Below are 23,900 nucleotides of genomic sequence, written 5' to 3'. Positions count from 1 at the left end.
AACGTGAAAAGTAACATTGTTCCGTACGGTGATGAATATAATTCGGCAATAACAGACCCAGAGAAGTTCGAATCACTTTTACGGGCCTCCGCCAAAACAGAAAGCAAACTCAGAACTGTTGTGTGCAGAACCAATGCCCCAGTTCGCATATAGGCAAAGTTTTTTCTATGACGACCAGGAGGTGCACCGGTTGTAAGAGGCGAGACACACACGCACCCACACATATGTTCAATTGAAAAGAAATGGAAAAAATTCAGAGCCCTTCCAGTCTGTGAGGAAGGATGACAAGCCGACATGGGGGGAATCCAAGAAGGTCATGAAAGAAGCAGCTTGTGTGTAAGAGTTGCGCTTACTTCCTATTAGCCAGCTAAATGGAATACGGAATAATGTAGTATTCCATAAAACCAAAACGGGGCTGAACTGGCTCGCATAACGTTGTAGTCGTCTCAGCGGCTAATTATCACACAATTTCTTTTGAAGTAGGTCCCGCGAAAACAAGAGTTACAGCCGTTTTTTTTGTAACACTACCTCCTCCTTATACTGTCATGTATTGACAGCACACGGGAATTCCGTATCACTTACAGCTTCCGTATAAACTAACTATGGCAAGTAATATTGGGATTTCGCGTAATGCTAACGTCGTCATCGCGGCCAATTTTAGTGCGATATTTTCACATGATACCTACATTAGACTGAGAGCACCGGAAAGTTTGCTTTGCCGCAAGATTAAATTTGGCAACGCGAATGTTTTCTATGCACCCCATCACCTGACGCTGCTTCCGACAGGTAGCCTAAATACCACCAGTAGAATAAATTTGGTCGTCGACCATTACACCACTTGGAAGCTGACATTTATTCAACGTTGCCAGCCGCGCAAACGGCGGCCGAGGGCTACGTATTTTGTAGCCCCAGTTGCACCATTGATAGCAGAACGACGGCGATGGTCACGCGGCGCCACAGCGGCCGCCGCGAATATCGAAAGTGCACGGGCCAGCGAGTGATCAGAGATGCCCGATAACAAATAAACGACCGGCATGCGCAAAGCGCGCCTAGCACACCAGTTCCTTGAGTCTCGACCCAGCGCTCGCTGGCTGCAGATGGCGCGGAAATGCAGTTTCGCGCCGCTCGGCCACGCGCTGCACATCACGCAAACTTTTGCTGGCGACTGTACATGGCGTTCATTAGGGCAGTATCGCTTAAATCGCTCCTAAAACACACGAAGTTTTCTTTCGACTTATTTTTAGACGAGGAAGAAAAATGCCTACGCCTTGACGTAAAGTACTCATGTTATTGAATGTTTGAAAGTTTAGCGAACTGCTTACTAACGTATTATGTACAAGATTGGATAGCGCAATTTGACTACTTCTTTTTCTGAAGCCTGCTGAATGAACCATGCAGGATCCACAAGGACGACACGTAGACAAACAAACACACAAAAGACAAATCTATCAATTATGTACAACAATGTATGTGTCTAAAAAAAGCCGCCCAAAAACACAAGGACGGAATATAAAATGGCAGCTGTTCTCAACGCACTTGATATATTATCCAGATGGAATTGTGGGCTATATTCTGAATGTCCCCTCGAAAATAAAAAGGGTGCACGAGGATGTATACGCTTTGCAGTCTGCTAACAAATCAGGATTTTCGCTGCCCTCAAAAAAGGAATGCCTCTTTCATTGGCACCCGTTGCATGCCTGCTCCTAGCCTCTACGGCTAGTGCATACATATGCAGCGACTTCACTGGTGTGCAGTGCAGCGCTTCCACAGTAAGAGCTTTGACGCTATATTCTGCCCTAGCTAAGTCCAGCCAGATAATCTTGTAGTGTTTCAGTTTAACATAAAAAGTTAAAATGGATAAATTCACCGACATTTTGTCTTCTTATATTATAGAAATTTAGGCAAGGCAAATGTCAATAAAAATTACAACAAAAATAATGACAAATGCTCCGTGCTTTTTTAGATTGTTTACAATTTGGTTTCAAGCTCAAGGATAACGCATTACTGAAACACATGCTACAACACCTGAGAAGAGATACTTAAACAGGCGGGTTGTGGAATAAGAAATATGATAGGCAATTGATAACGTCAAATGTCAAACAATATTGCCAGTGCAACCATATGCTTCGCTTTCTTACAGTACATTCAGTAAAGCAAAGTGTGTCTTATTATGTGTTTTCTGACAGGGTTTAGCGTTGTACATTAATCGCTCTCCGAATGTTTAGTATTCTGCAAAGTTTTCTAGAGTAGTATCATGGAAAGCAGGAACTTCTTCATTCCTACATAGGCAGTAAAAAGACAGTGTCAGGTTTTTATTGAGATGAAGGCAACTAGTATACTTAAAGCTTACAAGGGCTAAGAAAACCCAGAGAATATTTTCAGGGTTCTTCATGTTGAGTGCACTGTCGTACTAAAGGCGTAATGTAGGCCTCCGAGATGCTTTGCATAACCACAAAGTTCCTTTGGGGAGATGGTGTAATTTTTTTTTCCACCGGTGCACGTCACCGCTGACTCATTTGCTTGTGGTTTATCTTAAAGCAAACAGCGGCATTTTCAGCTGCTGTTTGCGTCGTGAAATCGTTAGGAGGGATACGAGGATTGGAAATGCGCTGTTTCATCTGCGATTTCTAAGCAATTAAGATACATTTCACCAAACCAGCAACGCTAAAAGGCTCAAGGAACGTCAGACTTTGTTAAAAATAACAGCTTGCAACAATTTCGCCATTTAGTTTCTGTCACCCATTTTATGAACTCCTCACTACCATTACTATGCCTGGGCAACATTGGTGAATCGATGTACGGAGATCGCTATTGAAAATAAAAGCGTGACCACTCAAAAAATTGCATTATTAAGAGAATTACACCCGATAAAGCGCTTTACGAGATTGGCCGCTTAATTCCTACAGAAGCCTACAGAAAACTTCAACCGCTCTATATCGGTTATACCAAAGAAATGACATAACGCGCTTGTTTATGCAGCCCCAAGGGAAGCCGTAAATTGAATGTGTGACCAAAAGTTGCATTTCCGTAACCACGTATTAGAAACAACTAAACAACTTCAGTTCCTAATTCAACGCTTAGAGAAATTGAACCATACTGAAAATAGTTATTTGTAATGGTCGGTGTGCCCAAGCGTCGAGTTGAAGACCAACGTGTGGATATCAGGAGCTTTGCAAGTAAGCTGTGGTTAAGGCAGGGTGAACGCTATATAAACCTCTAAACTTACCTCTAGCAAAGCGAGATATGGTACAACTTGCGCTGATTCACTTGCGATTTATTCAATTTCAAAAGAGAAAGCTGATAGCTTTCGCAATACGCACTAATCATTGGCCGAGGAGAAAATGATTTCTGTTGATAGTTTAAAATGACAAGCTGAATCTTCTTAACAAGAGCAGTTAAAGGTAAAAGAGAGCGTTGAAAGGTAAACACAGCAAGCACGCCTGGGTAGACACAAAACAATTTTCGCTTAGAAGCCTCAAAGCACCTGTTTTAAACGTACTCAACTAGAGTTGTAGTTGGAGAAAACGTATAACAGAAACAATACTAAATGTAGAATTTCAGTCCGCACGCTCACGCACGAAACAAATGACTTTTTTAGGTATATGAAGCGGACAGCTGTTAGTGGTGTCGAAGTACAGGGTAATGTTTAGGGCGCCCTCGACGCATCATTCCGACGCACACAGGCTGAGGCGTCTTACCGAAGGGGGCAACCATATATATAGAGAGGAATTTCCTAGTATATGTTTGACAATGCGGCACCGGTAAACAGCCTTGGTTTTCAAAAAATAATTGTATACCGCTGCTCACATTTTTTTTAAAGTACTGGCCCCGCACATTACCTACAGGTCCTTACCGATAGAGCAATGGATGATGTTGCTATGGCCCCCAGTATACTATATGTCTTACACAGACAATGAAAAAACCTTTGGTGGCAATAACCGATCAAGAAGGGCAGAATTATTATCTCTATTTTAAGTATGCCTTGCGTTCTGCCTGTATTATTATATAATTCAAAACTGCTCGGGAGGTTACCTAAACCGTTGGACGTATTTGGTAGTCTGCAGGTGTACCGATCCACGCTTGGGATTTCTCGTCCGGCACTCTGTACTTAGTTACAATGCAACCTTATCCGGACTTCTGTTGTGTACTGGGTATTTATTTTTGTTAGCGTAGAAACTATGTATTCCCTTATCAGTGACCACCCGCTCCTTGCTCTATGGAAGCTGCCGCAGGTTTAACTTTAATGTTCAGCAACTTACCCTACAACATCACGGTCATTTGCACTGTCCATCACATCTGCCTACTGTTTACAGAAGCACAATATTGGACCGCATGCCGAACGTACTCGCATTTAGTTGTTGCGGATGTTCATGTTGTATCTCTAGCATTCATCACAATATTGTGGGTATACTACGGAATGCAACGTGCTCAAAACCAGTCACGCTTATTTTTCAATTTCCAAACACTTCCTTGTCGTCATTGTACTTCGCGGTCCTGTAAGTAATTTTCCAACACAAATACACAAATAAGTGACTTTTTAAGCCTGATTAAAATCTTTATGAATTTCTCAAACATTCAACACGACTTCATTCTTTTTCTCTCCCTGTTCACCCAGGGGACTGCGAAATGGACTTCGACCAAACAGTCTCAACTAGATGCATGGAAGTGTGAAGCATACACTTACGCTTCTGGGTTATTTTTTCGAGGCAAAATAAATATTCAGAGACGTCTAGAATAGTGTATATGAAAGTGAGCTTGGTAAAATCGCGTTTTAATTAGCAACACTTCCGGCTTGCCCGTTGAACTAATGTTGGAATCGTGCCACTCAAAACAAAGAAGATATTGTGGGGCTAGGTGAAAAGAGCGTCCTACTTCTGTACAAACCTTTGGCCGCTTGATAATTATTATACGCGCGGATAAAAATGACAGGTATATACATAATAGCAATTATAAGGCAGGCCTCAATTTTGGAAATATTTTTGGAAAAGAAGAAATATTTGGAACTGCGCAGAAGAGCGCCGGGTATGCAGCTATGATCCGAGGCGAGCCATTGCTGTACAAAGCTTGAGAATTTATCCATTGGCCTCAAGGCATACCCCGTATTTCAAACAAGACGCAAACGTTTCTGTCTTCTGCGTAAATTTAATGAACTCCACGCTGATTCCTGAAGTCATGCCATCGATCTATTCAGCCTTTAGACTTGCCCTTTGAGCGTACTAAAGATTTGTACAAATACGGTCAGCAAAAATGTAGGGTTAATTACGGAACTTCATTGCCTCCTCTTCCATCTGTACTACGCAGGGGCATACACCACTGATTGTAATTGTTTTAGAATGCGATAAGGAAAATCAGGTAAATTTGCAAAAAGTTTATGGCTCAACTATTGTTCAAAACTTTGTAAACCAGTGGCCAGGGTGAGCGTGATCTTTACTATGGTGCATCGTTATGAAACAAGGTTGTGCAGAAAATTCTTCATAAGACGCCAGCTTGCTTTTTCGGAAGGGCGGAGGCACTTGTCCTTAAATTCTATTCCCACCAAAATGCTGTAATGCAACAAATACCTGTGTATGGCTGCCACACACCCCTCCAACGCTTGGATTAGCCTACAAAATGAATATTTCAGTTTTTTCGCAGGCAAAATTATCTACGATTCTCAGCAGTTATATGCGTTCCATAGTTTCCATAATCTCACAATTGAGATATGCCTGGCCACTTCCGTACACCAGTCTTGAGGTGGTATGGGGAATAAACACATTTGAAGCACGCAAACCAATGAAGTCTATTTTTTGTATCTGCCAAAGCGACATACTTTACCTCCCCTTACTGTGTCATTGTTTTCTAGGTGTTTTCCTTGTTCAGGAGCGGCTACCTGTTAGCTGAAACGAACTATGCGCCGTTATTTCCTGCACCCCGGTACATAAGGTACATCAGGGGATTTGGTCCCGGCTATGTGCATCTTCTCATCGATACCCACAAGTGAGTCCGTAGTTTTCACATCATATATAGGTATGCACATACGTCAACACAATTAAATACTCCATATTTGGATATAGGGCTCCGAAGATATACCTGGGAAATGAGCAGAGGGTGTGCTGTAGTACCTAGTTAAGAATTATACATGGAAGACTGGGGAACTTTAGCGCGCGCCAATATCTCCACGCGTACACGTTTGGGTTTTTAACTCTTTTATAACACGCTGTTCGATGGCCGGTATCCGATTAACGTGCCTGCTTGGGGTCAATCTTGAAAACGAATCCCTTGATAATGAGCGATTGCGGCCGCTCGAAGTTTAATGTTGTAATTGTTTCCCTAAATTTTAAGCCTATACACAATGCAGGCATGTAGTTTATTTTGGCACTTCCCAGAACACTGCAAGGCATTCGTGGCAAAGCTGGACTAAGTTTCGGCTATGCTTTAAATGGTTTAAATGCAGTGCTATGATTTTTACACATTTTAATGATCGGATTTAAAGGGTAAACAAAAGCACTTAGTATTCGCTTTAAATTGAAGTCGGGAGAGCAGTTGCTTGTTTAAGAAAACCATTCATTTTTAGTGCTTGTTTATGTCATTTGCGTTGCGCAAGTTTTCTGCGTACACCAAAACACTCGCATTGCAATGCAATGTCGTTAAGAAAAAAGCCCAAGCAAATATTCTTGCGGCAACTCAAGTACGATTACTTTCTTACTTCCCTTGCGCAAGAAAGGCGAAGACGAACGAGAGACGACCGGGCCCGCTTTGAACGCGAAACCATAAGGGTGTTTTCATTAAACACTTTTTGCGGTTATTTCGTGGGTGCGTCTTTGCTATTACTTGAGTTCTTTCTTCTTTTTACTCAGAAATGTTTTTGATAGGTGGTCGGGTAACGCACGGAGCTTCCACAGAGTCAGAGGTATCCGGTTCTAGAGTAAACCCTTTGAGCTCTGGCGCCATCGCGGTTACCCCTCAACGATGTGGTGGTAGTGTGGCCCTCACTGGGACAACTTTCATGCGCTGGAAAAACTGCTGTTGCAGCATGATGCTAACACACCGCTTTTTACAATTGCGGCTGTTGTTTGAATCGGCGTTTAAACTCCAATTTTGCAGAAATAATATTTTTTTTGGACTACGTCTTCGTATTCTATACAGCGGCCGCCAGTTTCTTCACATGACAACCCCGCGGTACCGCTTTGCGTGCACTCTAGAGAACTGTTTTAAAAATGCCGGACGGAGAATTCACTCAAACAATTTTGATTTATACAGAGATATTATACCGCAAAAAAATTAGGCTTGGATGAAAAAAATTCATTCGAAGCACTAAATTTTTAAATACTATGGATTCGTTTGTGCGCTATTGTGAAGAATAACCCGTGTGCAAAATTTTAGACCGTCAGAACTACGCTGCCATGGGGGAATGTAAGTGGTAGTAGGCTACATTCGTCCTCTGGTTTGATATTCAGATTTAGGTAGAGGCGCCAATACAATGAACTGCTTCATTTGTAGGCTTAGCTCATTGGGTGCAAATTTAGACGCAGTGTTCTGTCGAATAACGTGTACCAATTGATCCGCCTAACCCAAGTGACCGTGTTAAAGTTATAATTCGGAAATTCTGAAACCATTCAGGATGTACGCGTTTAAGTCAGTAATTTGATTTTGCCATTCATAGCGCAGTATTGAGACGTATGTATACGTATATTACAAGCAATGCTGAGCCTAATTCGATTCTCATGAGCGGGCTTACCAGAACTTTCCACATTAGTTTCATTGATTAATTCCGCATTGTCTAGAACAGGATAACTTGTATTTGTGCTCAAATACGCAATTTTTGTTTAGAGGAAGGCAGGTTGCGAGACGCTAAAAGTACATCTCAGGTTATAGCGGTTGCAGGGGAAGTGCCACAGAATAAAGGCAAGCGACGGTCAACAAATACGGTCGAAGAAGCAAAAGAAGAAAAAGAAGAAGAAGAAGGAGGAGGAGGAGGAGGTGGAGGAGGAGAAGTTGACGAAATGCTTTAGAGAAGCTCATAAGTAAAAACACCACACACAAGGGTCCCAAATTCAGTGACTGTACCGGGGCGCTCTATAAGTTATTACAGAAGGAATAATTACGATAAATATTGGCAGCACACAATATAAGGCACTCCAAGAAATAAAAACGTGATTTCATTGACAGTAAACAATGAGAACAACAATGAGTTAACCTCTCACAAAATCAGATCGGCATGTCCAGTTCCCATTACGGATAAACGAGTAGCGCATAAAAAGAGGGCCAGTCGCAGGTAGTGAGACCGAAGTATGCATTACAAGTTTCGCACAATAAACTGAACACATTCGCTTCTCTCTTTAGCCATGTGTTCCAATGGGCGTGGCATTCCAATTTTAACACACTCACAGCCACGCGGCTCATTATACTTTAATATAACACTCATCTCCCTGCCAGAACCTTGGAACATATTTCCCTGTTTTGTGTCTGATATCTTGAAGATTTATTTGAGAATAGAAAATATTCGGTCATTCTTCATTTCTTGTACTAATTTTTGAGACTTTTGAATAATTCTCTAGTTGGGCTTTGCACTAATCAAGAATTGCTGACCAACGCGTATGACCCCCATGCACTCAGTCTCAAAATCTGTCTGAAAACCTAATCGATGTGTTTCTGTGTTTATTGAACGTACAAAAATGATTATACCTCAATACAGCAGAACATTTATGTTTTGAATACCATTAGGATCCGGCCTCTATTGTTCATTTCCCGAAATGGAATGATTTGTTCCGGTGATTTTGAAAAGGTTTATTCAGCCACCATGGTCGCAAACCTGTTCCTAACTTGTGTGCGCTATGTACTGTGAAGGTCGCCTATCTACCCCAGAACGGCCGGCGCATCTATTTCCACAAATTGATGCATAACAAAGCAGCTATAAATGTCATTGGAAAATATTGCAGAGAACAGCATTGGAGCTACGTTCATCCTAAGTTTCTTCGTATCAAACACGGTCATAAAGTACTTAGCAGAGCTTTTACCAGCTTTATAAACACTGAAGACTAACAAATCCAACTCTCCATTCGAATAGCAAACCATTGTCATTCATATACAACAGAGAATTCGCCTTGACTAGTTTGTCCAGATTACTTAAAAAATCACCGCGCGCGTAGCTTTCGCAGAACAGGTACGGGATTATTATAGCACGAATAAAGAATTTCGAACGTTCAGACTGAAATGAGGCCACCATTGTTTATGAATGGCAACGGTTTGCTTTCAGAGTGGAGAGTTGTATTTCTTAGTTTTCAGTGTTTATACAGCTTTTAAAAGCTGTGCTAAGTGCATTCTGAGCGCATTTGAAACTAACAAATTCCGTATAAAAATGTTCTCGCACTAAACGCACTAAAAATGCTCTCTACAATTACTTTCAAGGACGTTTATGGCTTCTTGTTTTCTTGTGTGGCACAGCAAGAGCTCTTCTGAGGGTAGTGATTTGATATTTACCTCAGGCTTGCACCGAATGTTTGCTATAAGGATGAATATATCGGGTGTTATGTTGCCTAACTTTTATATTCCCTCTTTGTGCCTCGAATAGATGGCATACTGTTGCAAGCGCTGATTGGTTGTGAGGTTTAACGCGCCGATGCTACACAGGTGATGAAGGGCGCCGTAGTTTAGGGCACCGGATTAATTGGACCACCTGGAGATGTTTAACGGGCGCCGAAATCTCGAAAATACGAGCGTTTCCACTTATACTTTTCTCAGTCTAACAGTCCAGTCCAACAGGCGATATTAGTTTTAGTGACTGGATTAAGCGGTAAATAGTTGCCGTAAAACACCTGGATATAAAGATTTTACTTCACCTTTCCAGCGGCCAAGACACCTGCATCATTGGGCTCACAGGAAGGCCTGACCACTATATCCTTCATTGTAAAAGCGGTAAGTGTATCCCAACGAAACAAGATCAATTTCAATGTTGATTAACATGGGGTGTTTTGAATAGGTTTTCTTTGGGCGTTGAATACATTAGGAAGCTCTAGCAGGCTTGCTAAAAGTCAGACAGTAAATGATGCTGGATTGGGTGTAGGCCGACGTAGCAGGTGGAAGTATTTCAGGATTCGCTTTTTTTTCTGTAGTCAAAAAGTAAACCCAAGCAATACTGAAGCTAAACGCTTCGTAGGTGCGTTCGTGTGTCAGGTTATTTTGCCATCTAGGTAACACTTTGCCGCACGTTTATGGCATTGTACTCCGTTTTAAACCTGCAAGATGCGGAGTGACTGCTTGTCCGCCTCATTTAGTAGTTATTCTTGTAGATATTTGGCACGATAAAGCCTCTCTATGACATTTTTTGTGCCCTCGGACGTAGCCTTCAACTATAAAAGTACGACACCGCCAATACGAGGGGGTGGGGGTACTTTGAGCTGTTAGATGTGGTAATGTATAGCAGAGACAAAGACAACAAGGCATCTCTAAAGCTTTCCCAAAGAGCTTTAGAAGAATTCCCATCTGTTGGTTTGCAAACGTTTATGATGCGTTCAACAAAACACTTAATACCTAATACAAGGCACCTACCGTCTTCGAGCTCCAGATAAATTAAATAGCATCGTAAATAGCATGTCCAAGGCCTGGTGACTGCTGCAACGCGAATATTGCCGCTAGCAGAATATCCCAGAGCAAGTAGCATTATCAACTTTACAACTCTTAGCACAATTTCATTGGCTGTATAAGGCGCTGCTCCTTGGAGGTGTTGTCAAGTGCTTGGCTCATTGAGAGCTGGAGTTCAAAGGCAATTTATTTATTTATTTATTTATTTATTTATTTATTTATTTATTTATTTATTTATTTATTTATTTATTTATTTATTTATTTATTTATTTATTTATTTATTTATTTATAGGTGTACTTTTTATTTCATATTTATTTAATTTATTTAACCAGCCTAGCTCCATGGTCCAAGACGCCCAGAGCAAACCATCAAATTGGCGAGCAACCACAGCGCACGCAGGTCCGTCACAACCTTGAACGTTCTACCATACACGAATGGGCAAAATTTTGAAATGGCCCAAATGATAGCCATGCACTCTTTCTCGGAGGCAGTGTAGTTTTTCTCCTCCTTTGACAGAGCACGGCTGGCATAAGTGATTACCTTTCGCAACACTTTGCTTTTCGATGAAGATGGCACCAAACGTACATCAGTGGCGTTAGTGCGAACATCCGTTTCGGCGTTTTAGTGAAAGAGCCAGCACGGGTGGGCTTCGCAGGCGTTGTTGCAGCTCGCAGAATGCTTCCTATTGGGCGCTTCTCCAGCGAAAAGGGGTGCTATCTTTCGTCAAGCGTGTCAGTGGCTCTGCAATGAGTGGGAAGTTTCCGACGAAGCGCCGGTAGTATGCGCACAGACCTAGAAATCTCCCCATGCCCTTCTTGTCCTTCGGTCTTGGGAAGTTCGCTATGGCTGAAGTTTTCGTCGGGTCAGGCAGAACTCCCGCGGCGTTGACGACGTGGCCCAAAAACTCGAGTTCCTTGTACGCGAAGCGGCACTTTTCAGGCTTCAGCGTTAACGCCGACGCACGGATGGCCTCGAATAAAGACTCCAAATTTGCAAGGTGTTCGTCAAAAGTCTAGGCGAAGACCACAACGTCGTCGAGGTATGCGAGGTATTTGTGCCACTTCAGGGCATCTAGCACAGTGTCCATGACTCTCTCAAACGCTGCTGGAGTCGTGCATAGCCCCAACGGCATCACCTTGAACTCGAATAGGTCATCCTGGGTTATGAATGCAGTCTTCTCTCGATATCTCCCGTCCACGTCAATTTGCAGTAGCCTGTCTTTAGATTCATGGATGAGAAGTACTTCGCGTGCAGAGGGGTCGAGGGCGGCGTCGATTCGCGGCACTAAGCGTACTTTTTGGTGATCTTGTTTAATCGCCGGTATTCAACGCAGAACCTCAATGTGCCGTCTTTTTTCTTCAGAAGTATGACCGGAGCAGCTCAGGGGCTTTTTGATGGCTGCATAATGTTGGCGCTGAGCATGTCTCTTACTTTTCTCCTGATGTCTTCACGCTCGTGTGAAAAGACGTGGTACGGTGACTGTCGAGTGGGACGGGCTCCATCTTCGGTTAATAATTGGTGCTTAGCTAGAGGTGTCTGACGTAGTTTTGAGTTCGACGAAAAACACTCCCTGTAGCGACGCAGCAAACCCCATATTGTCTCTCGGCTTTCTTGGGGCAGCGCCGGATTCACGTCGAAAGGATACGGCAGAATAAAAGCATCTGCGAGTGCGTGATCAAAGTTGGCGACCGCGATCACTTGACTTGTTTCTTGCATTTCTTCGAGGAACGCAGTTGCAGCACGCTTGTTTAGATACTGGTACTCCTCGTTGAAGTTACTGAACAAAACATGAGATTTGCATTGCCTAAAGCGCGCAATGCCCCTTGCAACGGATACACCGCGTCCAGAAGCAAACTTTGGTCACTTTCTTCGATAGCGTCGATGGCAGGAGCAGCATCCTCACAGTCGACGGTGATCACCAACCTTGCCTGCGGTGGCAGGGTGACGTAATCGTCGGTGATCCTTACAGCAGCATGGTGTTCGGGGTTCGGCAGCGGCGTCATGGTGTGTTCAGAGGAAAAAGTTATCGACTTTCTCTGCAGATCAATTATGGAGTCGTTGTCCGTCAAAAAGCCCATTCCGAGAATTACGTCGCGGGAGCAGTTAGGCAAAATGACGACACAGCAGGCTAGGTGGAGCTGTCTGTGGTGACGCACCATGTACGCGTTCCACTTGGCGTTACGTGATGGCCTCCAGCTGTAAGTACGTGCGAATCGTCACACCTGGTAATAAATTTGTTCAGCTTAGACGTGAATGATCCACTCATTACAGAGTAGTGCACTCCCGTCTCTGTGAGAGCGGCTACATCAAGGCCGTCGATGGACAAGTCGACGTCCGTCGCCGCTTTCCTCGAGTTTCGTGTGCGTCGTGGCGTCGTATCTCGGCTTGTGCTGGTTGGCGGTCGGGCACTATGCGTCGTCATGGTCGTCGTCTTCTCAGGCCCAGGGTCAATCGTTTCGTGTACGCGTCGCATCTTGTGGCTGACGTCGTGTTCGACAGTCCCGCCAGGATTGGATCTGGTCGTCTGGCTAAGGGCATGTAGTGAATCACGGTCTTCGGTGAATCGTTGCGTCGTTGGAGGGTTTTCCTTTTTCCGCCGTTGTGCAACTTCACCTCCAGACGTTGGTCTTTTAGTTTCCTTGAGTGGGCTGGGCGACCTTCAACGTGCGCAGTCGGCATTGCTACGGCTGTTCGGTGACTCGTATGGTAACGGTGACGGCCAACGTTTGAAACGAGCCGGGCCACCGCTGCGTTGAGACAGATACTCTTCGATCACACCTGCTCGTTGGCCAGGAAGATGGCGAGGTGAGTCGACGGAGCAACCACACATTCAGAGTTGCTTGTATGAGCAATGAAGGTAGATGTGGTCTGCCTCTCCGCAGTGGTAGCACTGAAGACGATTATCGTGAGTTCGCCATACGTCCGTCTTCCTCGTCGTCTTGTTTAGTTGTACAGGCGTTCGGGCGGGTTGCAGTGAGCGACGGTACGGCGGGGCCTCTCGACGACGCGTTAAAGCATGGTGGGGTCGACGAACAGCCGCGGAGTATGTCATAGCTTGTGGCTCGCGCTGTACTTCGGATGGCGTAAAAGTCCCCAACGCTTGTTTCACTTCTTCCCTAATCACGTCGGTAAGGGAGGCGACGCGTGGCTGCGGCGGCGTGACGAGAAGGTTTAGCAGCTTCTCTCTCACTACTGCTGGGTGGTCCCGCGTAGGCTATGAGCCGAAATCCGCAAGTTGTCGATGTAGTTCGCATTGGCCGCGCGAACAAGATTGCGGTCATTCTGCTTAGCATGCATTTCTAGCGCTTCTGAATTGTGCTAGCTTCTGTTACGAATTCGGCGACAGTTTTAGGCGGGTTGCTCATAATTCTAGCAAACATTTCCTCCTTGCAACCTATTTTCTTCTGTCCTTTCGGGATTCGCGCGGCGAAATAGTTGTTTCATCTCCGCAACGAAGATCACGACCCCTTCGTTGGGGTGTTGCGTGGGCGTTTCCAGCAAAAGGGTGGCTCGTTCTTTCCGCATGACGGTGGCGAATGTTTTGAGGAACTCGCTCTTAAAGAGAGTCCAGTCGGTTAGAGAGCTTTAATGGTCTTCAAACCACGTTCGGCCGTATCTTTTAAATAAAAGAAAACATGAAGGAAAGGTTCTCCGCCATTCTGTTAACGATGCGGATGCGCTCCACTTTCTCCAACCCGTCTTCAGGTCTTGTCCGGTGGATCCGCGGAACGATGGTGCTTCCCGGTGCTGCTGCAGGACGATGGGAAGAGTGGCGTGTTGCACCATGTTGTCGGTTGTAACGGTCTTTTTCTTGGTTCTTTCTGGTAGGAGATCAAACTCGGTCGGTAAACCTTGCAGTCGGCGGTTGGCTCGGCTTGGGCTGGCTTGTCGGCTTCGGGAAGGCGACGGGAGCATAAAGGGTGCGCACCCAGCACTTCCACCAGATGTCATGAAGCCAAAGACGAAGCAGTTGTCTTCAAGGAAAACAAGTTTATTGGAGTGAAACTGTGCTCCCCTAACAGGTGAAAGAACACACACGCGGAAAAGCAGCAGTTAACAAAGTGACGTGCGCAAGCGAGCGTCGGCGAGTAGAATATCGAGGCGTCTGCTCTGCAGGCTTTTTATCTTTCGGTGTGAGTGTTTCTCGAACCGTCCATTTACATCCAGAACACTGCAGATCAAAAAAGATTATCCTAGGCTGGTGAAGTTAGTTTGATACACTCCCTATGTAAGGTTGATAAAATGTGCGGCATGAAAAATGGAACGCGCCCTTCACTTGGCCCACGTTTAACAGAGATAACGCATCCACGCGCAGCCGGTCGGCAAAAGAAAACACACAAACACACCAAATGCATGGTTCGCGGCAATATATTACATAAAAACCCGCGGTTTGACGCTGATTGACATCGCCTAGCTGGTGCCAGGCTCAATATTCTATATACACGAAAGCAACCATGCGGGTGCCGTGATTTGCTTGGCAGCCGCAGATGAACTGATCTAGTAAGACAAGGGCAGTCACATTTTGAATTAATACAGTAGACAAGAAGATTCAGGTGACGCCTCAAGGTCCTCATAGAAAATACGACCACCTTCAGAAGCTAGACAAGCTCTCGGGCATATAATACGGCCGTGATGAGCAACGACAAAATACAATTTTTACGAAGTGCTTCTTAATCCTCCGCAGTCTAAGGGTCGATGAAGAGCTCAAACAATTTCAAATTGCACTGACAAAGTCGAGCTTAGGTAAAGTTAGGACGCAGTATAGTGAAACTAAACACGATCCCGCACTGAAATATCTTGCCTCCCGGAAGATCACGCCAAGCGTACGAACACAGCCGTTGCTCAGGTGCGGTAAAAAAGAGTTAACAAGTAGTTTTCTTTGCTGTATTATCACCTCCTAAGAGGCTACAGCAGCGCGCTTTATGGATTTACGGGGCAGAGCGGACAATTACAATACTCCTCAGAAGTTTACGATTCTAAATACAATGCGAAATTTGATCTTACAGCAAACAGCAGTCTTCCCCGTCATGGTGCACAGCTGCTGCATCTCAGGAAGTGAGCGCGTGTTCAGCGGCCGTATGTCAGAGCGCGCTACTTTAGCGTGATGTCGTAGCTTGTCGCCAACGACGAGAATGTTGTCATGCGGGTTTGAACCTGCCGCGTGAATGTCCGGTGGTTTGAATGTGCCACGCGACAAAGAGGACGAGGAAAAACCAATGTACATACCAACCCGTGCGGACAGTGCTGCTGTCCATTTTGTGAGCCTGAAGCAAGACGCTTGCTTTCATGGATGCCTGGTTTTTGTCTCCTTACCCGGGCGCCACCAGACGCCAAGGCACTGTGTTTACGCACATGTCTTTCGCGGGTGCCACGGCATGCTTCCCTCCGGCTAACACTTCGCCACACTTTCTTACTCCGCTCCTGCGCACCATATATCACGCCTACCTTAGGTGTTCTCTTCGCCGGTTACATCGAGGGAGACGACGGCGCTGCAAGACCAAGGAACCTTGCTTAAAAGCTTGGGCTCTAAAATGAACGGGGAAGTCTTGCAAGCACATTATACCAAAATAGTTTTGTGGATATCCAGCTTCAAATGGGCAGACTGCGCACAATCCCTAAATAAAATGATGCGGTCCCTGCGCACCACACGTACTCAACTGAAATGGAATGCGACATCCTGCCATTTTATGATAATGAAGTCAATGCCATTTGACGGTTTTTTACTTTTTCAGAGCCACACACTGCGTACGCCATGCGGATGGCATTCGCCGACTACAACAACTGCTATGTGGGCAAGTCTGACAATCACCGCTATGGTAAGAATTTGGCTGGACTCAATGAGCCTCATTGAAAACCGACTGTTGTTTAGGTTCTGCTATCTTTGTTCACCGAAACGGCGGAAAACGAGTATACAAGAGCAGATGATTATCAAATAGCAGGACCTCAAAGTATAAATCAGTAAAAAACAGGACGGATAAGCTTTTAATTATTTTGAAACTGCTCACTACACTCCTTAAAAACACTCTGGCACACTAACGCATGGGATGCTGCAAAAGGATCACAGAATAGCTGCCGTAGTGAGCGCAGTAAGCGACGCCAACTAATGTGATGTAGAAAACTGCACTCATAAAAACCTACATGTAACTACTGTGTGGAGAGTGCCCCACCATGAAGAACTTCTTTCAACAGGTGGAGCTATTTTTATTTTTCGTATGTTAGGTCCACGCGGCACTTGCTGTGAGCCGTGCTGTGTGCTGTTGTTTTTGGATCTCCTGGTTGTTAACCCGATGTCCACGACACATTTGTGTTTGATTATGTATAGGTGCTATTTTAATAACACCAGTTATATACTGTGAAGCCTAAAGTCTACAGAGAGCGTCTGCATAAATAGTACCTAATAAGTGGACGTGCCACATACAGGTATTTTAAGGTAGTAATTTAAATAGGAAATTTTAAAAATAAAAACAAATATTTTCACCCCATAATCAAAAATGTACAGAACAAATGCTCCGATTTTCTATTACAAATTTCTGGAACAGAGTAAAACGTTTTCTTCATTTCCGGAGTTTTTGCAGTCCAGCGGATGCTTCATGGCAAATAATAATCAATCAGGGTTAACTTCCGTGCACTTGGAAACAAAATGTTTGACATCTACAGAAAGTAGGAGAGCCTTTTAAGCCAAAATGATTGGCCTTCACAGGTACTTATAATTACCAACGGACGCCTTCAGTGGAAACACATTGGAAATACAGTGGTAAAACATGAAATCCATCGCAGGCTGTGTCCTCATTGTGAAGGAGACTGCTACTCCTCGGGCTCTCAGCCGCTGCTTGCGAGGTCTCGCGAGGGTGTGCCCAGGACCTCTGTTCACAACTTGGAACCAACAGTGCGTGCGTGGCTGCAGTTACCGATCAAACCACCTTCCTTGGAGTTTCAGCGAGTACAAAAAAGAGCAGTAGCAATGGCAGCCGCTCCTTGCATAACTTTGTTTTCTGGAGACAGCGGCTTCACATAACATACCATGATAATAAATATATGCATATTTCAAATCGATGTGCCCTGACGTTTCTACTTAACGTCTGAGTGAATGATTAGCCAATGCCCACCCAACCCACCCAAAACAACAATGCCTAGAGGTTAGAAATTTGGCCATGGATTACTTTTATGCTTCCTTGTAATATTACAGCTTGAAGTTCAAAAATTACTCCCTACGCAAGAAAATTGGCGTAATTAGAATTACTTGTAATGCTTTAATAGTTGTGGTGCCCTCGAAGTTTATCGGAATAATTTTTATGGAGTACATATTCTTTCGAATGCGTGAAAACATTTTTTACGATTTCAGTTGCTAAAATGCACCAAAACCGTAACAAAATTTCACACATTCCTGAAAGTAACTCACAGGGCGGAAGATGACATCAATAAAATCAGAAGCCTTCTCTGAAGTCCCGTGCAACTGGCAAAAACCTTTGTGCAAAGTGTTTTCGAAAACATTACCCCTGACAGAGGCTCCTGAGGAACCCTGGAAGCCTCACCTAGGAATAGACTTATTCAGACATCATGACCACTCCTACTATTAAATGAAACCTCAAACTGAACCTTAATTTATATTTTTCAACAAAGTCGCAGAACTCCTTAAATTGGCGGAGACGCGAACTAACTTAGTCCCTACATTAGCGGCAAAGCACGTCGTCACTCAAACGCAGCCACCCTCAAACACGGCTGACCGACAATGCTGGGCCGTGCACACTTTGGTAGCCGACAAGTCTTGTCTATCAAGCATGAAGTCATGGTCGCTCATGTTCGAATATCTGGTAGAAACCCCATAGTGGTGTACTAGCCCTACTACAGGGCAAGTGCAGGATGTGTCTGTAATGTTAGTTTTAAATGTATAAGTCAACTGACGGCTCAATTTCTTTCCACAGTTGTGGTAACTGGGGCTGTCTTTATGCAAAGAGACACATAGAGCTATTCTAATGCATATAAGGGAGGGGCGGCTATTGACAAAACTTCGGAACGTTGCAATCTACACGTCGTTAAAGACTTCACCTCACCTGCGCAGCAAACTTCAGCCTAATTTCATTCAACAAGACACGATCCCTGACCTTACTTGGATGATTGCAGGACTTATCCGTAATTGGCATAAGGACCGCACAACGTGAACAAGTGACAACTATCTTATGTTCATTATCTGACGCAGCAAACGACTATGGGTAACGAGACCGATTACTAGCACAGACTGGCGTTCCTTTCGGCAAGCACCTAAACCTGGTTTTTATTGTACCTTCTACAACACACTCATAATCATCATCATCGTCATCATGAGCATATCTACGCCCACTGCACGGCAAACACCTCTCCCAATATTCTCCAATTACGGCAGTCCTGTGCTAGCTGCGACGAATTTATCTCCGCAAACTTCTTGATCTCATCTGCCCATCTAACTTTCTGCCGCACCCTGCGACGCTTGCCTTCTCTAGGGATCCACTTTGTTACCCTCAATGACCAACGGTTATCTTGCCTTCGCAATACATGTCCTGCCCACGTCCATTTCTTCTCCCTATTTTCTACTAATATGTCCTTAACACGCGTTTGTTCCCTGACCCACTCCGCTCACATATGCCGACTTAAAACATCTCCTTCGGGATTTCTCATTTTCACAATATCGCTCAGGCGTGACGACATCGTAACACGCACGCAGAAGCACTCCAGGAGATTATCATATAGTGTAAAAACCTGCATTTGCAGATGATAGGAATTTTTTTTATCAAAACTACCCTAGCCATAGCTGCCCTGCCCCTGCAAATGAAGCTGCGGTTCCCTCCCGTGCTCCCCTACTCCTACCCAAAACCGGCGTGTGACCCTCCTTACCAATAGAGGTTCCACTCAAGGTTTCACCCTAAGTAACCCTGTTGTGCCAAAGCTAGATGTTTTCCAGACGGCACGTTTGTATAGATTTCTGAATGTATTTCGGGAACAGTTTTATATCTAACCAAAGACAAATTCACCGCCTATCACTTCAAAGTAATCACCTACCCACTGCCCCAGTCACACTTCTAATATTGTTATGAGTCTAAAAAACGGATACATGGCTTCTTTCAATACCTGCTAACGCAGGTATTGAAAACGGCGGTGTAGCCAGAAGGAGGGTACCGGATTCACTGCACCTTTTCGGTGTGACCAAAATATTTGCCCCGTATTTAAAATTGTCGAACTTTGCCGCTGACAGCGGGCGGTTCGCTAAATTTTGTTCTCTTAATTCATAATCAAAATACTGAATGACACCCCGTTTCTAAGAATAACCACGTATTCCGTTTCCCATTAAAGTTAGGGCTGCCCTGGCATTGAGTTATTCCGTCCGTATTGCGACGTACCTTTTACTCAAAAAAGGATTAATAGGTATGTTTACCCTCTTCTGTTATTTATATGCGATTTAGGAAGCCTACTCGAAGCATTGAACTTCCAGCAGTAAACGCTGTTTCAAAATTACTCGTTTTGGAACGTCACAAGTTTGCATAAAAACACACTTAAACATGATTTATTCCAACCTCTTTTGCCTTACGTATATTTCCGCGTCACGTTAACTGTCAAACTTTTTAGCATGAACTATAGAATAATTTGTGAAGGCGAAAACGTACATTCTAATCGGTCCGAATGAGGCGTCCTAAAGTTAGGTAAATATTTTCGCTACTTTTCCGTTACAATGGCGTAGACACATGCAATATCGGGGTCACCAGACGCCCTTATCACTACGTCTTTCGTTACGAAAGCGGGAAGTCATTCATACCAAACAATACTACATCCGCAAAAGCTTCTATTTTTGAAGGTAACTGTTGTGACTTTTTCAAACCAAATGCTTCGCTCAGTGGCACAAATTACTGAGAGGTCGCGGTGGATTTTTTAGAGTGCGTAGTCACCATATACCGGACCCTGACCAATTTGAGACTGAGCCTTATCAAAACGCCTTGCTCAGGGTTTTAACCCCAAAACACGATGTTTCTAGCACGTCCTCGCAAACCAAACCAACCAAATTGTGCGTTGTATCCTTCTAAACGCTTACGTTTGTTCGATATAATGGTGGCATTGGTTGCCCGTCGTGCCTTTAGTTGTGCACCAGCATCAAAAATCCGCAGCCTTCTCTCCCGCTTCAAGCATATCCCCGTCTACCCAATACGGCACCTATATTACGCAGCGTTTAAGCTACGATAGACGCGGTGGGACGGGCATGCCGAAGAAGTGAGACTGTGGTCAGGCGCCACCTGTACACCACCTGTAATGGGCAGTGCTTGCGTGGGTGCAGCTACCGCTGGAACCAACTCCTTTGGGTATCTGGACAGCAGCAACTGCTGCAGTTCCAACAGCAACATATACTACATAAATTAGTGATGTATACAGTAAACCATCGTTAATTCGAAGTCATTAAACCCGCGAAAAGTTTCGAAATAAGTGCAGTTTCGAGTTAAGTGAAAAGCCGAACATTTTAAAGCAAAACTTTCTACCTCCACCACCCAACGGTTCTTTAGTGGAGTGCGAGACAAGAAACCAGAGGAGGCGGAGGTCGCTTTTCACTCACGGATCACAGTGTAGATGGCGCGGAGATAGGGCGCTACGGCCCAGCGTTCCCCGTGCTCACCCCGGCGGGTGTGTCGGCGGGACCTTTCTGTTGGCTTTGTCATCTGCTTTAGCGACGGTGTAGGGCCTGTTTTGCGCAGCTTCGCCTTACTTGCGCGCTTACTTCGCACAGCTTTATTAACCTGTTCGACAGTACCTCTTGGGCAACCCGGACGCGACGAAATTGAGTGGTCGTATGCCAAAGCTACGTAAGGATTGGTTTGTAGTTCGGGAAAACAAAATGTGGAGAGTACTTACAGACATCTGGCAGCTAGAGAAACGCCACCTTTTGAGCACTGCTTGTCACAAATGGGGCTGCTAAGTCCGATTTGGTTGTGTTTTAAAAGGTATTACAAAAGACGAATGGAGCAACTGGTTCTGATAAATAGCGATTATAAAAGTTCCGTGAGCTTTCTCGCAATTTTCAATACTTACGAACCTATTTAGTTTAAATCGGTATAAATAGAGATCAATAAGCTCACACGCCGGATTGTTTCGGTGTATGCACTTGTGTCCGGCGGTGGTGTAGCACCGAGCTACCTCCTCAGGAAGGCTAGGTTCCGCTGTCTCACCATTCGAAACACGCTCCTCTTCGTTTTGCTTCTTCCTACGCACGGCCGCGCTACAGCGGTGGCATCCGCCGCTCGATCCCGGCCGTGCGTCGGAAGAAGGGAAACGGAGTGGAGCGTGTTTCGAATGGTGAGACAGCGGAACCTAGCCTTCCTGAGGTGGTAGCTTCCGCCGCTCGTACACGGCAGTGGCCGATGCTGCGGCGTTCGGGATGGCGCCCCCGCGAATCCCAGGTAACGGCTGGCGTAATCTCTGGTTTCATTCTTCCTCGAGCCACGTGTGTGAATTCAAGTGACGTCGCATGTGGAAGTGTTGTGGGGTTGTGCACATCTTTGCTTTCCAACAACCTTCACAGCATGGATTGGAGCCAATTTTTTACCAGATCACTGAACTAGAGCTCGTAATAAACGCCTGACTGCACAGGAGAGCTTTCGTAAGAAACACAAAATAATTCGCAGGAGAGAGAAATTTATTATTGCGGAAGGAAGATGTTCGTGAAGATCGCATGTCTCACGTTAGCTTTCAGTCCCAGAAAATGGTTTTCGATCTCCTGAATGCATCGAATACCACTGGTCGCCACCTCCCCCCGTCCCCCCCCCCACGTTCTACCGTGTTTTAAAGCAGCCGGAGCATGATTGATGTTTCTGACGTTGTAAGCACTTTTGCAGGCTCCTCTTCATCCACACGAAAAGCTGCGTGGTCCACAGCTATCGAAACAATGTTGGCTTTAGATATAATTTTGGGAACGGCTTTATCGGCCTTGCATAGCGCGTACTTTGAGTAAAATTGCTGCGCAATGCCGCGTTTACCGTGTAACGTAGTTTTCAAATGGCGAACGCAGCGTTGAAACACACACCTTATCAGTTGCCTGTAGCGAACTTTGCCTCGTGTCCGCTCTCTAAACTTTTCGTTTCGAGATATGTTTGTTGCCATAAAAAACATGTTTCGAGGAAAAGCGGCGCAAGTACATTGTGCCTAAGGCAGGTGAATAAACGGCGAGAAATCGTTTCGACTGCACCAATATTCCGAGATACATGACTTTGAGTTGTACAGGTATTACTGTATTTTGAATAGGGATGTAAACGTTACACTACAATGAAATATGGTCGGCTTCCTGCTCGTAGGAGTACTGGCTACGGCGGGTCTGGGGCTGTCTGAAATGGCCCGTGTATCGTGGGGGAGCGCGTTCTCGCTGAGAAAGGGCGAAGCTGGGGCTAGGATGGCGATGAACCCGCCCACTCCACAAAAATGTAACGTGGTGGGATGAGGATGAGAGGAACCATGATTGATGAGGTGATAATTGAACGGGCGTAGGCCATCTTTGTTGGAGCATGGCTATTTTACACAATGTGCTTCACCTTCTTCAAATGTGGGAAACATGGCGCTCTGTGTAAGTGTACATTTTTTCATTTCTCCCTCGTGACTATATTGTATTGTTTTTGTTTATTAACACGTTCCGCGTCCTGAGATATGTGTACATATGTGGCTGCCAGTACTAGCAGTTCAACAGGCAACAATACCACATGTCGTATTTTTAACGTAAGAAGCTGACGGGCCAGAGTCGGTGATGCCTGGCATCAACCCCCAGAATCCGTAGGACCAGTAGTAGATTGCACTTCGCGGCTCACGGACTAAGCCGCTGTATTGTACTTCGTCGTGTTTGGTGATGCTGCTACATATATATTAAATACGAGCGCTACTTTCGCCACTATAAATCATCCAACGTGATCGTAATATTAGGCATCATGAATCCGAACTGGCTATGGTAGTCCAATATTTCACGTACTCGCAGAAACAAAGTCTGTGGAAATAACGCGATTATATTTTTTAAGTCTTTTATATTTATCTGTGTTCGGTAGTAAGTCATTTTTGCCGTAATTATCTTATTTAATTACCTTTCTACATTTCTTTTTGATTTTACATCCAAACATGAAATCTCAATGTTTTTAATTTACCTGTTATGCTTCGCTGGTACGGGAAGGGTTTCTGTGCACGAGGCAGTTTAATAAATTTGGCGTGAAATTATGGTTTTCTTTCAAAAAGCCCCAATAGAAGGAGGAGTTGTGTTACATCATTCATGCACCAAATAATGGCGGAAATAATCATATTTGTTGTTGTTTAACCACACCGGGGTAGAATAAAAAAAAGCAAATAGTCTCGC

At 44.7% G+C, this 23,900-nt stretch overlaps 1 protein-coding gene across 1 annotated transcript; it reads left to right on the top strand.

Moving 5' to 3' along the window:
* Nucleotides 1–1,567: 1,567 nt before the first annotated feature.
* On the top strand, nt 1,568–17,610 carry LOC144144956 (uncharacterized). Its single transcript, XM_077676458.1, has 5 exons — nt 1,568–1,769; nt 5,843–5,976; nt 9,827–9,894; nt 16,294–16,377; nt 17,339–17,610. Exons 1-5 carry the CDS (start codon nt 1,668–1,670, stop codon nt 17,518–17,520), a joined length of 570 nt encoding a protein of 189 aa, XP_077532584.1. The 5' UTR covers nt 1,568–1,667; the 3' UTR covers nt 17,521–17,610.
* The last annotated feature ends 6,290 nt before the right edge of the window (nt 17,611–23,900 follow it).

The sequence above is a fragment of the Haemaphysalis longicornis genome, unplaced genomic scaffold (genome assembly GCF_048455015.1).
Source record: "Haemaphysalis longicornis isolate Haplotype H1 unplaced genomic scaffold, Haemaphysalis longicornis Haplotype H1 scaffold_7, whole genome shotgun sequence".
Lineage (NCBI taxonomy): Eukaryota > Metazoa > Arthropoda > Arachnida > Ixodida > Ixodidae > Haemaphysalis > Haemaphysalis longicornis.
The sequence above is the reverse complement of the archived record's forward strand: the minus strand, read 5'-3'. Positions and strand labels throughout refer to the sequence as shown.

What these genes read in the sequence shown, in the direction of transcription:
- LOC144144956 (XM_077676458.1), top strand. Translation starts at nt 1,668, where the DNA reads ATGCCTCTTTCATTGGCACCCGTTGCATGCCTGCTCCTAGCCTCTACG. An exon ending in CTTCTCATCGATACCCACAA is followed by an intron (nt 5,977 to 9,826) that starts GTGAGTCCGTAG and finishes TCACCTTTCCAG; the next exon opens with CGGCCAAGACACCTGCATCA. An exon ending in TATCCTTCATTGTAAAAGCG is followed by an intron (nt 9,895 to 16,293) that starts GTAAGTGTATCC and finishes TTACTTTTTCAG; the next exon opens with AGCCACACACTGCGTACGCC.